This window comes from Elephas maximus, chromosome 1 (genome assembly GCF_024166365.1).
Source record: "Elephas maximus indicus isolate mEleMax1 chromosome 1, mEleMax1 primary haplotype, whole genome shotgun sequence".
Classification (NCBI taxonomy): Eukaryota; Metazoa; Chordata; class Mammalia; order Proboscidea; family Elephantidae; genus Elephas; species Elephas maximus.
In genome coordinates this window covers 102,537,776-102,553,177 of record NC_064819.1, presented here as the reverse complement: position 1 = coordinate 102,553,177, position 15,402 = coordinate 102,537,776, and the positions used below count along the sequence as shown (strand labels likewise).

At 38.1% G+C, this 15,402-nt stretch overlaps 1 protein-coding gene across 1 annotated transcript in view; it reads right to left on the bottom strand.

Annotated features, from left to right (window-relative positions):
- DNAH8 (dynein axonemal heavy chain 8) overlaps positions 1–15,402 on the bottom strand; it is a 367,281-nt gene that overhangs the window by 329,742 nt on the left and 22,137 nt on the right. The window contains exons 6-9 of the mRNA XM_049891307.1: positions 14,189–14,378; positions 12,367–12,530; positions 7,920–8,096; positions 3,641–3,754 (exon numbers count right to left, since the gene is read on the bottom strand). Of these exons, the coding sequence (XP_049747264.1) occupies positions 3,641–3,754; positions 7,920–8,096; positions 12,367–12,530; positions 14,189–14,378 (645 nt within the window). The remainder of the gene's footprint in view (positions 1–3,640; positions 3,755–7,919; positions 8,097–12,366; positions 12,531–14,188; positions 14,379–15,402) is intronic.

Sequence of the window (15,402 nt, the reverse complement as noted above, 5' to 3'; positions counted from 1 at the left end):
TACACGAACAGATATATGCACACCCATGTTTATTGCAGCACTCTTTACAAGAGCAAAAAGATCAAAGCAACCAAGGTGTCCATCGAAAGATGAATGGATAAATAAATTATGGTATATTCACACAATGGAATACTACGCATCTATAAAGAACAGTGATGAATCTGTGAAACATTTCATAACATGGAGAAACCTGGAAGGCATTACACTGAGTGAAATTAGTCAGAGGAAAAAGGACAAATATTGTATAAGACCACTATTATAAGTTCTTGAGAAATAGTATAAACTGAGAAGAACACATACTTTTGTGGTTACGAGACGGGGGAGGGAGGGAAGGTAGGAGAGGGTTATTTACTGATTAGTTAGTAGGTAAGAACTACGTTAGGTGAAGGGAAGGACAATGCTCAACACACAGAAGGTCAGCTCAACTGGACTGGACCAAAAGCAAAGAAGTTTCCAGGATAAACTGAATGCTTCAAAGGTCAGTGGAGCTAGGGCGGGGGTTTGGGGACTATGGCTTAAGGGGACTTCTAAGTCAATTGGCAAAATAATTCTATTATGAAAACATTCTGCATCCCACTTTGAAATGTGGTGTCTGGGGTCTTAAATGCTAACAAGCGGCCATCTAAGATGCATCAATTGGTCTCAACCCACCTGGATCAAAGGAGAATGAAGAACACCAAGGTCACACGATAACTATGAGCCGAAGAGACAGAAAGGGCCACATGAACTAGAGACTTACATCATCCTGAGACCAGAAGAACTAGTTGGTGCCCGGCCACAACCAATGTCTGCCCTGACAGGGAGCACAACAGAGAACCCCTGAGGGAGCAGGAGAGCAGTGGGATGCAGACCCCAAATTCTCATAAAAAGACCAGACTTAATGGTCTGACTGAGACTAGAAGAATCCCAGCATCATAGTCCCCAAACCTTCTGTTGGCCCAGGACAGGAACCATTCCCGAAGACAACTCATCAGACATGGAAGGGACTGGACAATGGGTTGGAGAGAGAGGCTGATGAAGAGTGAGCTACTTGTATCAGGTGGACACTTGCGACTGGGTTGGCATCTCCTGTCTGGAGGGGAGATAGGAGGGTAGAGACGGTTAGAAACTGGCAAAAATCATCACGAAAGGAGACTGAAAGGAGGGAGTGGGCTGACTCATTAGGGGGAGAGTAAGTGGCAGTATGGAGTAAGGTGTATATAAGCTTATATGTGACAGACTGACTTGATTTGTAAACTTTCACTTAAAGCACAATAAAAATTATTTTTTTTTTAAATTTAGGGGTCTTGATAATAAGAAGCATTGTATCTTTTTTCCAAGTTTTTTTTTTAATAATGAAAAACTTTAAGTAGATAGAAAAGTACAGAGAATTATGTGATGACCACCTTTACTCATCACTAGATTTGACAAATGTCATTATTTTGCTAGATTCGCTTCATCTATTAGTTTTTACATCAAGAGATACTTGCAGTTAGTCTTTTTAGAGTAGACTTTAGGTTTATGTGTATTTAATATTTGTGACTTCAGCTCTTTTGAGTATCCCACATGCTTGTGACATGTGATAATTCTAATTTTTCTTAGATGTGAATTTTAATTGTGCATGTTGTAAAGCTGAGCCATCAGGTCATCGAGCTAGTAAGTGAACCAAGCAATGCCCCCGTTTCTCTATCACCACATAATCTGGTTTTCTTTACTCACAGCCATGTACACAGAAACACCTAAGAAGTGATGTAAAACTTTCTTATATGCAACACAGGTCCACTTGATGGTACTAGGGGTAGAAGTGAGCAGACAGTAAACTTTAAGAAGGTCATAATTCTTTGCGAAAAAAAGAAAACAATAAAAGTTTTAGATAAACTAAAGTCCACCACCTCTTTACGGAATCAATAAATAAAAGACTCTGCTCTCATATTTTCCTATCCTCTCCCACGGCATCCCCTGACGGACGGTGGGCGTGGCAGTGAGAACAGCACCTGCTCATGACTCTCATCCCCACATCTTTCCCTCCCCTAGCACATTACACACTTTGGCTACCAATGCCCTCCTGGGATGGGTATCAACTGCCCATATACCTCTCTTTTCCCCAAATCTAGGTGATATAGGACATAGACTCTTTCCTTTTCCCTGCCTCTAGGATGGAACCGACATTTACCCTAATCTTTATTATTATTAAGAAGACTGGTCAATCCAGCCATATAGCCAGCGTTCTGATCCATGTGAACAGTGCGGCTAGCTCTTCAAAATTTAGAACAGAGAATGCTGAACATGGGTGTCAGACACTAATATAACTTATTTTGAAAGCATTTTAACTTGAAGAAGCAGCATAGTAAGGTGGGAAAAACACAACTCATAATTATGGAGACATGCTCAGGCTCAGCTTCCTAATCTTTAAATGGGGATTGTTGTGTGTGAAGAATAAAACCTATGTAAAGCATGTAGCACAATGCCTAGAACAAAAGGTCAAGGGTTCACAAGGCTGTGGACAGACAGGTATCTGGGCAGCCCTTCTGCCTAAAAATGACTTACAGAAGAAGAAACACTGAGCCAAGATTGGCAAACGCTGCACTAAGGTCTCACAAATGCTGGCTTCCTGAACTTCCCTTCTCTATCTAAAGCAGGGAGAGATGGCTTTCTTTAACTCCCATATTTCATATGAAATATTATGGCATGCCAGAGTATAAAAGAAATAAAAGTAAATGGTAGTACTTACCTATTCTTTAAAGGAACTCTATAGAATTATTATGCGAAAAGTGAAAAGCAGCAGGCTGGAAATTGAAAGGTGAGTTCCATTCCTGAGTCACTTATTAGCTGAATGATGCTGGCAAGGTCGCTATGCCATGATGAGTTTTGGTTTCCTAATCTGTACACTGGAAATATCTACCACAGTAAGTGGCCTCTTAGGTAGCCCCCAATGATCCTCACCTTCATGGTATTCATATCCTTATATAAACCTATCTTCCTGAGCATAGGCAGAACTTGCTGATTTGCCTCTAATGAATAGAATACAAGGGAAGTGATGGAATGTCACTTCCAAAATGATGTTATTAGAAAAAGACTGTGGCTTCCAACTTGGAGCTCTCTCTCATGTTCTCTTGGATCACTCTCCCTAGGGGAAGGCAGCTGCCCATGTGACAAGGGACTGGGTCATGCCAACAACCACATGAGTGAGCTTGGAAGTGGATTCCCTCCCAACTAACTTCCCCTTCAGATGAGACCACACTCCCACTGATAGCTTATCCACAGCCTCATGGGAAACCCTGAAGCAGAAGGACTCAGCTAAGTTGCACCCGGATTCCTAACCCACAGAAACTGTGATATAATAAACGCTTATTGTTTTAAGTGACTCAATTCTGGGGTAATTTGTTATGCAGCAATTAGACAAAGCAAATTCAACGAACTTGCTTTGCCTAATTCAGAAAAGAGGTCATACTTATGATAATGCTATATTCCAAATGGAGGTTAAAATATTAAATATCATTTATATTTCATTATATTTACTATATATATAATAGGATAACATATCTTTTCCATAACTTCTTCTGCAGTGTAAGTTTTTCATAATATACACATATTCAGGTTATTTTTAAGTGCATTAATTATACAAGTTAATTTTAAAAGCTGTATTGTAAAGCACACTTACTAGGTCATAGTTATAGAGAGGCTGACATACTTTTTCCAACGTGTACAAATATCTGACATTATCTTTTGATTCATTTGCTGTATCAGTGATTCTTGCATCCAAATCACGCCAATTCTAAGAAAAAGTGTATAAGAATTCTATTAACATCCAAATATACCAATGTGCTAGTTTATTTAAGAAACTGAAACTATCTTCACTCCTGCCTCTAGGCTTGAACTGGACCTGCTTCTATCTTGAGTGACTTCCGGGTTAACTATTTACACGATTATTTTACTCTGGGTCTTTCAGAATTAAAGTTATTAAATCATTTCTATCAGTAAAGTGGAAAATCTGGTGGTGTAGTGGTTAAGAGCTACAGCTGCTGACCAAAAGGTTGGCAGTTCAAATCCACCAGGTGCTCCTTGGAAACTCTATGGGGCAGTTCTACCCTGTCCTGTAGAGCTGCTATGAGTCGGGATCAACTCGATGGCAACAGGTTTTGGTTTGGATCAGTAAAGTGAACTCAATATGAAATGAACACTTTTCTTACCAAGCGGCCATCAAATAGTTCATGTTTAGAACTCTGATTATGAGAAAGCTCTTCCTCGTTTTGTGAAGAAATCTCACTCCTGGTAACCTCTACTCACTTTTGCCTAATGGAACATTTTCAGAACACATAGCAGTCCTTCAAATATTTGAAGACAGTTACCACATCAACCATGAAGTCTTTTATTCAAAGATAAACACTACTTGTGCCTTTAACTAGTCATTTATAATAAGACATGGTCTTGATAGCTTCAACATTTTGGCTTCTGTACTTTGGATTCTGTGATGGATTGAATTGTGTTCCCCCAAAATGTGTATCCATTTGGCTAGGCCGTGATTCCCATTATTGTGTGATTGTCCACCATTTTGCCATCTGATGTGATTGTCCTATATTTTGTAAATCCTACCTCTATGATGTTAATGAGGCAGGATTAGAGGTAGTTATGTTAATAAGGCAGGGCTCAATCTATAACGTTAGATTGTATCTTGAGTTGGTCTCTTTCCAGATATACAAAAGAGAAGCAAGCAGAGAGATGGGGGACTTCACACCACCAAGTAACAAGAGCCAAGAGAATATCATGTCCTTTAGACCCAGCGTCCCTGCACTGAGATGATCCTTAACTGGGGAGGGTTGATTACAGCAACCTTCCCCCAGAGCTGACAGAGAGAGAAAGCCTTCCCCTGGAGATGGCACTCTGAATTCTAGCCTCCTAGACTGTGAGAGAATAAATTCCTCTTTGTTAAAGCCATCCACTTGTGGTATTTCTGTTATAGCAGCACTAAATAACTAAGATGGATACCCACTTGTTTTTATTAGCATCGCTCTAAATATGTATACCTCAGAAATGGAAGCAAAGCTTTAAGTGTGACATGCTGAGAAAAACTGAAGGGTCACTGAAGTATCACCTTCCTTTTTCTAGAAACTATATGATGGAGAAGCTCAGTATCACCAGTTCAGAACAAAGCCAGGGGCCGACTGCAGAACACACCATCAATTGCTCACATGCAAGTCCAAGTTGAAACTGAAGAAAATTAGAACAAGTCCACGAGAGCCAAAATATGACCTTGAGTATATTCCACCTGAATTTAGAGACTATCTCAAAAATAGATTTGACACACTGAACTCAAATGACCAAAGACCAGATGAGTTGTGGAATGATATCAAGGGCATCATACATGAAGAAAGCAAGAAGTCACTAAACAGCAGGAAAGAAAGAAAACACAAAATGATGTCAGAAAAGACTCTGAAACGTGCTCTTGAACGTCGAGTAGCTAAAGCAAAAGGAAGAAATGATGAAGACAAAGAGCTGAACAGAAATTTCAAAGAGTGTCTCAAGAAGACAAAGTAAAGTACTTTAATGACATGTGCAAAGACCTAGAGATAGAAAACCAAAAGGGAAGAACACACTCGGCATTTCTAAAGCTGAAAGAAATGAAGAAAAAATTCAAGCCTTGAGTTGCAATATTGAAGGATTCTACGGGGAAAATACTGAATAACACAGGAGCGTCAAAAGAAGGTGGAATACACAGAGTCACTGTACCAAAAAGAATTGTGGATGTTCATCCATTTCAGGGAGTAGCATATGATCAAGAACCAATGGTACTGAAGGAAGAAGTCCAGGCTGCATTGAAGATATTGGAGAAAAACAAGGCTCCAGGAATTAACAGAATACCAACTGAGATGTTTCAACAAATGGATACAGCCCTGAAGGTGCTCGTTCATCTACATCAAGAAATCTGGAAGACAACTTCTTAGCCAACAGACTGGAAAAGATTCATATTTGTGCCCATTCCAAAGAAAACTGATCCAACAGAATGCAGAAATTGTCAAACAATATCACTAATACCACACACAAGTAAAATTTTGCTAAAGGTAATTCAAAACCAGCTGCAGCAGTACATCAACTGGGAACTGCCAGAAGTTGCGGCCAGTTTTTGAAGAGGAGGTGGAACAAGGGATACTATTGCTCATGTCAGATGGATCTTGGCTGAAAGCAGACAATACCAGAAAAATGTTATCTGTGTTTTAATAACTATGCAAAGGCATTCGATTATGTGGATCATAATAAATTATGGATAACATTGCAAATAATGAGAATTCCAGAACACTTAATTGTGTTCATGAGGAACCTGTACATAGACCAAGAGGCAGTCGTTCGAACAGAACAAGGGGATACTGCACGCTTTAAAGTCAGGAAAGGTGTACGACAGGGTTGTATCCTTTCACCATACTTATTCAATCTGCATGCTGAGCAAATATTCTGAGAAGCTGCACTATATGAAGATGTACGTGGCATCAAGACTGGAGACTCATTAACAACCTGCTTTATGCATATGACACAATCTAGCTTGCTGAAAGTGAAGAGGACTTGAAACACTTATTGATGAAGATCAAAGACTACGGCCTTCAGTATGGATTGTACCTCAACATAAAGAAAACAAAAATCCTCACAGGTGTACCAATAAGCAACAATATGATAAACAGAGAAAAAATTGATGTTGTCAAGAATTTCATTTTACTTAGATCCACAATCAACGCCCATAAAAGCAGTAGGCAACATATCAAACAACGTATTGCAGTGGGCAAATCTGCTGCAAAAGATCTCCTTAAAGTGTTAAAAAGCAAAGGTGTCACTTTGAGGACTAAAGGGCACCTGCCCCAAGCCATGGTATTTCCAGTCACCTAAAATGCATGCAAAAGCTGGACAATGATGAAAGAAGAATTGATGCGCTCGAATTAAGGGATTGGCAAAGAATATTGAATATACCATGGACTGCCAGAAGAACGAACAAATGTGTCTTGGAAGAAGTACAGCCAGAATGCTCTTTAGAAGCAAGGATGGCGAGACTTCATCTCACGTACTTTGGACATTTTATCAGGAGGGACCAGTCCCTGGAGAAGGACATCATACTTGGCAAAGTAGGAGGTCAGTGAAAAAGAGGAAGACTCTCAGTGAGATGGATTAACAGTGTGACTGCAACAATGGGCTCAAGCATAACAATGATTGTGAGGATGGTACAAGACCAGAGAGTGTTGCATTCTGTTGTACACAAGGTTACTATAAGTCCGACCTGACTTGATGGCACCTCACAACAACAACATACTTCTCATACACATGGGGTCATCGTAAGAATTGACTCAATGGCAACTGGTATACTTCTCATTAGGCAGCCTAAGATCAATTAATTCAGATTAATTCAACAAAAATTGCTACGTCTTTATCCAACTTTAGTTAGTCAGTGTATTGTTTGGTAGCAGAATTTTTATTCATTCTTAAGAAATTTTACTTTCCTAAAACCGACCACTCTTCCACACAGGGGATGAAAAAATCAAGTGCTTGTCTGAGATTGGTCAGAGATGAATACAGGTGGAATGGTGGACGTGAAACAAATGATGAAAGGGGAGTTTTCCTTTTGACCCTATATGTAGTGCTTTACCTCAATGAGCCTGTGTTGGTTTATAATTTCAAAAACAATTTAGAAATAAGAGATGCTCACTTTTCTGGTAATCACCTCACAGTAGTAGTATCAAAACTGGTGTGGGAAATATTGAGTAATAAATATTCATATCCATACTTCCTTTGTCCTCTTTTGGAAATAACTGTGGTAAATGAGAAAGCCTTACTCAGAATTTAACTCCTCTAAATATATAATTGTGGCATACTGTACTAAGAAACACTTCAACAAGGGTCATTTTAAACTATGTTTTAGTCGCTCTACAGTAAACCAAAGTTTAAGATAAAAGGCCTCTTACCTTTAACAATTTGGAGTGTGCAACGTTTAGCACGTTTATGACAGCTTTACAATTTGACCCTTTAATCTGTTCAATAATGTAATTGAATTTGGCTGACATGCGTTTCCAGTGCTCCAATTCAGTGAGTGGGCCTGAATCATCAGCTTCTTTTCTCATCTGCTCACTCTCAATAAGCACCTGCAATCCAAAATATTTATAGAATATAGAAATACTACATTCCTCTTTGCCAGAGATCTCATTATTTACATCTTTTCAAAGGAAGCTAAAAGTATAAGTAATATTCAACACTGAATAATGTTTTTTAAAAAACTTTTAACAAACCAGGACTAGGAGGAAACTTTTAATATGATAAATAAGTATCTACCAAAAATCTATAGCAAACATTATACAGCAAAGGTGAAATCTTTGAGAAAATATCACTTTAAAACCACGGGTATGACAAGTTTATCTAATATCACCACTTCTATTCAACACGGTAATGGAAGTCCCAAGACAAGGAATGTAAATAAAAGATTTAAGAACTGGAAATGAAAAAAACAAAAATGGCATCATCATAGATGACTTGATTGTCTACGTTTTAAACATCCAAGGATACCTAAAGACAAACTTACAATTAAAAAGAGTAAACAAATTCAATAAGGTTGCTAGAGCTATACATATTACTAGCATTTCTTCATAAAACATCTAATAATTTGAAATGTAATTTCTAAAAAGATACCATTTGCAACAGCATATAATAACAATCAAAAAAAATAAAATAAAATAAGGTACCTAAAAATTAACAAAAGATACACAAGACATTTTTATAGAGAAAATAAGAATCTCCTCCCCCCCCTCCTTTGCCATCAAGTCAATTCTAGCTCATATAGCAACCCTACAGAACAGAGTAGAACTGCCCCATAGGGTTTCCAAGGAGCAGCTGGTAGATTCAAACTGTTGATTGACCCTTTGGTTAGCAGCCAAACTCTTTAACCACTAAACCACCAGGGTTCCAAAAATAAGAAAACATACTTCAATTCCACAACAGAAGATCTAAATAAATGGCATTGTAAAACGTATTCACGGATGGAAAAATTCAATTATATAAAGTTGGCAATTTTCCCTAAATTAATTTATATATTCAATAAAATTCCAATCAAAATCTAAGTACGGTTTTTCATGGTACTTGATAAGCTCTACTTAAAATTAATTTGGAAGGACAATTAACTAAAAATAATCAATACCAGCCTGAAGAAAAACACAGAGACTTACCATGCCAAATACTGATTTCATAAAAATCTATAGAAACTAAAGCAGCAGGGTATGACTACAAAAACAAATAACTAGACCAATGGAACAAAGAGGTCTAGAAACTTGGTCTATGACAGAGGTGACACTACAAATTGGTTAGGAAAAAGTTCCAGGACAACTGGCTACTATAGAGACGATATTAGAGTCTTACCTCACATCATATACAAAAATAGTAATCATTTCAACTGGATGAAAAGCCTAAACGCTAAAACTTCTAAAAGAAAATGGAGGGGATGGGGTAAAACTGTAAAGCATGGAATTGAGTATCATAATTATTAAGACAATGGTTACCACTAGGGGAACAAAAGGGACTTAGAATTGGGAAGAGGAATGAAGGAGAACCGTAAGGTGCTGATAATGTTCTATTTAATTTGTGTAGGAGTTACACAGGTGTTCATTTTACAACACTTTGTTTCCTTTGTTGTGTTCATTTTCGTATGTCACACTTCATTATTTAAAAAAAAAAAATTTAGGAAATGATCTTCACAACACTGGGATAGGAAAGGGTTTCCTAAAGAAAACACAAAAAAGCATAAGGCTCCTAGTCAATGGAGGTCTCCAAGTTGAGGGAGGATTATCATTTGTGATTAACACATTTAACTAAATTCAATATTTAAATGTCCACATGACTAAAAAACATCATAGCAAATGAAAACACACAATACAAGGGGGTCCAACAAAGGATAAAAATCCAGAAAATACTATTTAAACTCCATCAGTTCAATAAGACAACATCGGGCAATCCAAAAGAAAACTGGGCAAAGGATAAAAACAGGCAATTCAACAAAGAAGAGGCGTAAATAGGCATTAAACATCGCTCATGGTGGTTTTTGCCATATGGAAATTGTGAATTTTTTTTATATCGTCAAATCTATCAGTTTTTTCTTTTATGGCTTCTGAGTTTTGTATCTTGCTTAAGAAGATACTGAAATACTCCTACATTGTGTTCTGGTTCATTTACAGTTTTTTCTTTTTAACGTTACTTTTTTGAGACGGGCTTCTTTCACTCAACATGTTTTTGAGATTCATACATGGTGGTCCATGCATCAGTAGTTCTTTCTTTTTGATTGCAGTATATATTCCACTGTATAAGTATATCACAATTTGTTTATCTGTTTTCCATTTGGATTCTTTCCAGTGTTTCATGATCATGATGAGGGTTGCCATGAACATTCCTGTATAAGTCTTTTTAGAAGACATACTATTTTTATTTTTATTGGGTATATACCTAGGAGAGAACTGCTGAGTCACACGGTAGCTGTACACTTAATTCTAAGAGAAACTGCTAAATGGTTTTCTAGAAAAGTTCTACCATGTTACACTCTCACCGGCAATGTATGAGGGTTCCAATTCTCCATAACCTCACTAACACTTGAGAATGACAGTCATTCCTTTTAACCATTTTAGTGGTCGCCCATTGTGGCTTAATTTTCCATTTCCCTGATAAATAATGATGTTGAGCACCTTTTCACATGCTTATTTGGATCTCTTGAGCACCTTTTCACATGCTTATTTGGATCTCTTGAGCACCTTTTCACATGCTTATTTGGATCTCTTTGTAAATGTCCATCCAAATCTTTTGTCCATTTAAATAAATTGAGCTGTTAGCCTTTTGATAGTTTTATTTATTGGAAGGCTTTGTATATTCCAGATATAAGTCTTTTGTCAGATACATGTCCTGCAAATATTTTCTCCCAGTCTGTGGCTTGCCTTTTCACTCTTTAAATAGCATCTTTTAATGAACAGTCTTTTTTTTTTTTAATGAAATCCAATTTACTAATATTTCCTTTTATGATTAATGCTTTTGTGTCAAGTCTAAGAAATCTTTGGCTATACTAGGGTCATGAAGACATATTCTCCTATGTTTGCTTCTAGAATTTTTTTAGTTTTAGTTTTCATATTTATGCCTATCCATCTGGAATTAATTTTTGTGTATGGCAAGCAGTCAAGTTTTCTTTGCCATATAATATTTTTTTTTAAGATGTGTCCCATTTCCTGTATTGATCCTGCTTAAGTAACTGGAGGCTATTTGCTACAGTTGCTCAACTTGATTTCCTTATTTCAGTTTGCTCACTCTCCTTATGTCTAATTATTTTCTTTTGCTTGCTCATTTTTTTAAAGAAAAGCTAAATTGATTGCTCATAATAATTGCAGAGGGTCTTTTCAGCCACGGTGTAGGACAGGGCTTGATTTCCACAATGGGTTACAACTCCCTCTTCCTCCAGTAGCATATTAAGTGGCAGCCAGGACTCTCTGGTAGACAACTACCTACTTCATTTACCAACTGACACCTGGAGGCAAATTTTGTGGCCAGCGCTCCAGGCCTTGGTGGAGTTTCTAAAGTCCTCCAGTTTTAACTATTCCAAATGCGCTTCAGTCCTGCTGGGATAATCCTAAAGAGGGATAAAATAGGAGATGCTTTCCCCTACCCACTGCTTGCTCAAGATTTTTCTCCCCTACTTCTCACTTAATTCAAGACTTTCTTCTCTAGTTCCACTGTCATGTGCTCAGGGAACGAAAGAGTGGCGAGTTGGCAAATAGAGTTCTCTTTCAGCTTGGGGCAATTATATGGTATCTGGATTTTTTGCTGTGTTTGTAGTGTAAGTTGGAGCCTTTCGTAGTTTTGACACATATCCCATTCCTATTACTGCTTTTCTTTTTTTCTTATGCTAGAGAAGATTTAACTGGCTACAGAGCTGCAGACTTGCCGCTATAGAACTGATACTAATGAGCCTAGTCTGAAACTCTTGGACAACACAGGCCATTGATCAACCAAGAGATATTTACTTAGTGTTTAGCACTGTAGATACTTTCTCTTAATTCTGTTCTTTTTCTCTCTTTTATGAGGAGGATAAACAATAAATAAAGTAGTGGGGATAAATGCTAGATGTTCCTGATTCTTCATTGCTCCATTCTCAACCCATATTGTTATGGTTTCCTCCTTAAAGTGAAAAATTACCTGAAAGCTGATTTTAAGTGGTCCATAAAGAACAATGACTTAGCACTAGAGTCAGGAATAGACTAACGTTCATAACAGTATCTGGAAGAAAGAGAGTCTGGAAGACTCTTCTCTTTACTTTTAGGCACAAAATCCAATGGCTAGGACACCAATGAGAACTACGACTCATATTTGACGCAATTACTTGGATCAGCTCACCTGTTCAATTTGTTTGTACCATATCATCAGCACGTCCTCTAGCTGATGAACAGTTTCTGAATTGCCAGCTGCGGCTGTTACTTCTTCAAAGGTCTGCAATTTGGTAAAATCAACATTGCTTATCGTCTTCAACTTAACTGTTCCCTCTATACTTATTCTAGCACCTAAAAAGAAAAAAAAAAGGTTAATAAAGAGATGCTCATTTAACGTCAATGTGCTAAAAGTCAATATGCAGTTTCAAGGTGCAATTACTGAAATTTTAAAGATCTAATGCTTTACAGAAGCATAATACAATTCTAATTGGACATCAGAGGGTTAATTGATAATTCGTTAATAAGATTGTGTATTTTAACAATATAAAATAATAAAATTATATGTTTTCAAAGTAGGTAATAATAAAGTATATATTTTAAAATATGGTGATATTTTTGGAGCCCTGGTGGCACAGTGGTTTAAGTGTTTGGCTGCTAATCAAAAGGCTGTCAGTTTGAATCCACCAGTCACTCCTTGGAAACCCTATGGGGCAGTTCTGCTCTGTCCTATACAGTCGCTATGAGTCAGAATCGACTCGACGGCACTGGGTTTGGTTGGACCACTGGTGGCACAGTGGTTAAGAGCTCAAGGGCTAACCAAAAGGTCAGCAGTTCAAATCCACCAGCTGCTCTTTGGAAACACTATGGGGCAGTTCTATTCTCTCCTATAGGGTAGCTATGAGTCAGAATCGACTCAACGGCAACAGGTTTGGTTTTTTGGTTGGAATACAGGAGGAGAATCGTCCTGCTATGGTGGAAAAAAAAAAAAAATTTAGTTGTGCAAAAATCCCTGGGAATGAGGAACTCTAATGATAGCTTATCTGTAGGTCTCATAATTACATTGATTATCATCTTTTTTTTTCTTTTTTTATTTTATTTTTAATAATTTTTATTAAGCTTCAAGTGAACGTTTACAAATCCAATCAGTCTGTCACATATAAGTTTACATACATCTCACTCCCTACTCCCACTTGCTCTCCCCCTCTTGAGTCAGCCCTTTCAGTCTCTCCTTTCTTGACAATTTTGCCAGCTTCTCTCTCTCTCTATCCTCCCATCCCCTCTCCAGACAAGAGTTGCCAACACAATCTCAAGTGTCCACCTGATATAATTAGCTCACTCTTCATCAGCATCACTCTCCCACCCGCTGACCAGTCCCTTTCATGTCTGATGAATTGTCTTCGGGGATGGTTCCTGTCCTGTGCCAACAGAAGGTCTGGGGACCATGGCCACCGGGATTCCTCTAGTCTCAGTCAGACCATTAAGTTTGGTCTTTTTATGAGAATTTGGGGTCTGCATCCCACTGATCTCCTGCTCCCTCAGGGGTCCTCTGCTGTGCTCTCTGTCAGGGCAGTCATCGATTGTGGCCGGGCACCAACTAGTTCTTCTGGTCTCAGGATGATGTAGGTCTCTGGTTCATGTGGCCCTTTCTGTCTCTTGGGCTCTTAGTTGTCATGTGGCTTTGGTGTTCTTCATTTTCCTTTGCTCCAGGTGGGTTGAGACCAATTGATGCATCTTAGATAGCCGCTTGTTAGCATTTAAGACCCCAGACGCCACATTTCAAAGTGGGATGCAGAATGATTTCATAATAGAATTATTTTGCCAATTGACTTAGAAGTCCCCGCAAACCATGTTCCCCAGACCCCCGCGCTTGCTCCGCTGACCTTTGAAGCATTCATTTCATCTTATTTTAAGATGTAAAATTTCTTCCCTAATGCTAATTTCTAAAAATATATCTTATAGTTAATTTGCAAATTTTTAGTAATTTACTTAACATTACATTTTGCACTTACCATCTAAAAATGAAAGGTATCTGTTGATGGTTTCAGTGAAAACATGTTTGTCAGATTCTCCTCGTTTGGACTGGTTTAAAGCACCCCAATTACTTGTTGCAAGAATAGCTGGTAGAAATACATTTGACAGCATACTTCTAATCCCATTTAAGAGTCCTTCCGTTGCATCCAGAATAGTAAATAGTACTTCCTGGAAGAGTGGCATCTAAATGTTATTTTATATGCTAATCCCATTAAAGAACTGAAAATCATAACCTATTTTACATGCCATAAACACAGATAATTAATATATTTTATAAACTATCAGGGAAACTTAAGTGGTGGTGCAAATTAGTGTTCTCAAATCAACAAACATTTTAACCATTCATTTGTTTGCTTATCAAGGAGACACTTTCCTCCACGTTTTCAGTTCTACATAGGGAAGGAGGTGTGGCCTAGAGTCTATACAAAATTCCTCAGTTGAAAGGTTGCCCTGTGCATGAGAAGGGGACCAGAAAAAAAAACTTATCAGGCCAGGGAACTAGCAATGAAACTAGCCTCCTATCCAGAATTTTGGATGGAAAAGAATGATCAGCCACAAGAAATCAAAAGCCCACCCTCCATAAGTGTGAATCTCAATTATTACTACTTACTTGATATAGAAATCCCAAGCCAAGAAGAAATTAACATGAAAAGTTTGTCCAGGACCACTAAAAACGCTTTTGTTTTTTGTAGCTGAAAGTGTGTGGCAGTAAAGAATACAATGACTACTAGTACGGTTTAGTGCCATTGCCTTAATCGTGCCTTGACTCTGTACCATCAGTCAAATGTCAAATGTCAATCCAGTGAGAACCCTTACAGAACCTCTACTTTCTTTAACTGCCACCCATCTATCAATTTGTCATGCTGTGGAGGCTCGTATGTTGCTATGATGCTGGAAGCCACACCACCAGTATTTCAGATACCAGCAGGGTCACCCACGATGACTGGTCTCAGTGGAACTTCCAGACTAAGAAAGACTAGGAAGGCCTGGTGATCAATTTATGAAAATCAGCCAATGAAAACCCCATGGAGCACAAAAGAACATTGTCCGATATACTGCTGGAAGATGAGATGAATTGATCATAAAGATGGTACAGAACCAGGCAATGTTTCACCCTGTGATACATAAGGTCACCATGAATCAGCACCAACTCAACTGCAACAACTTTCTTTAAACTATGTGCACATGTAAC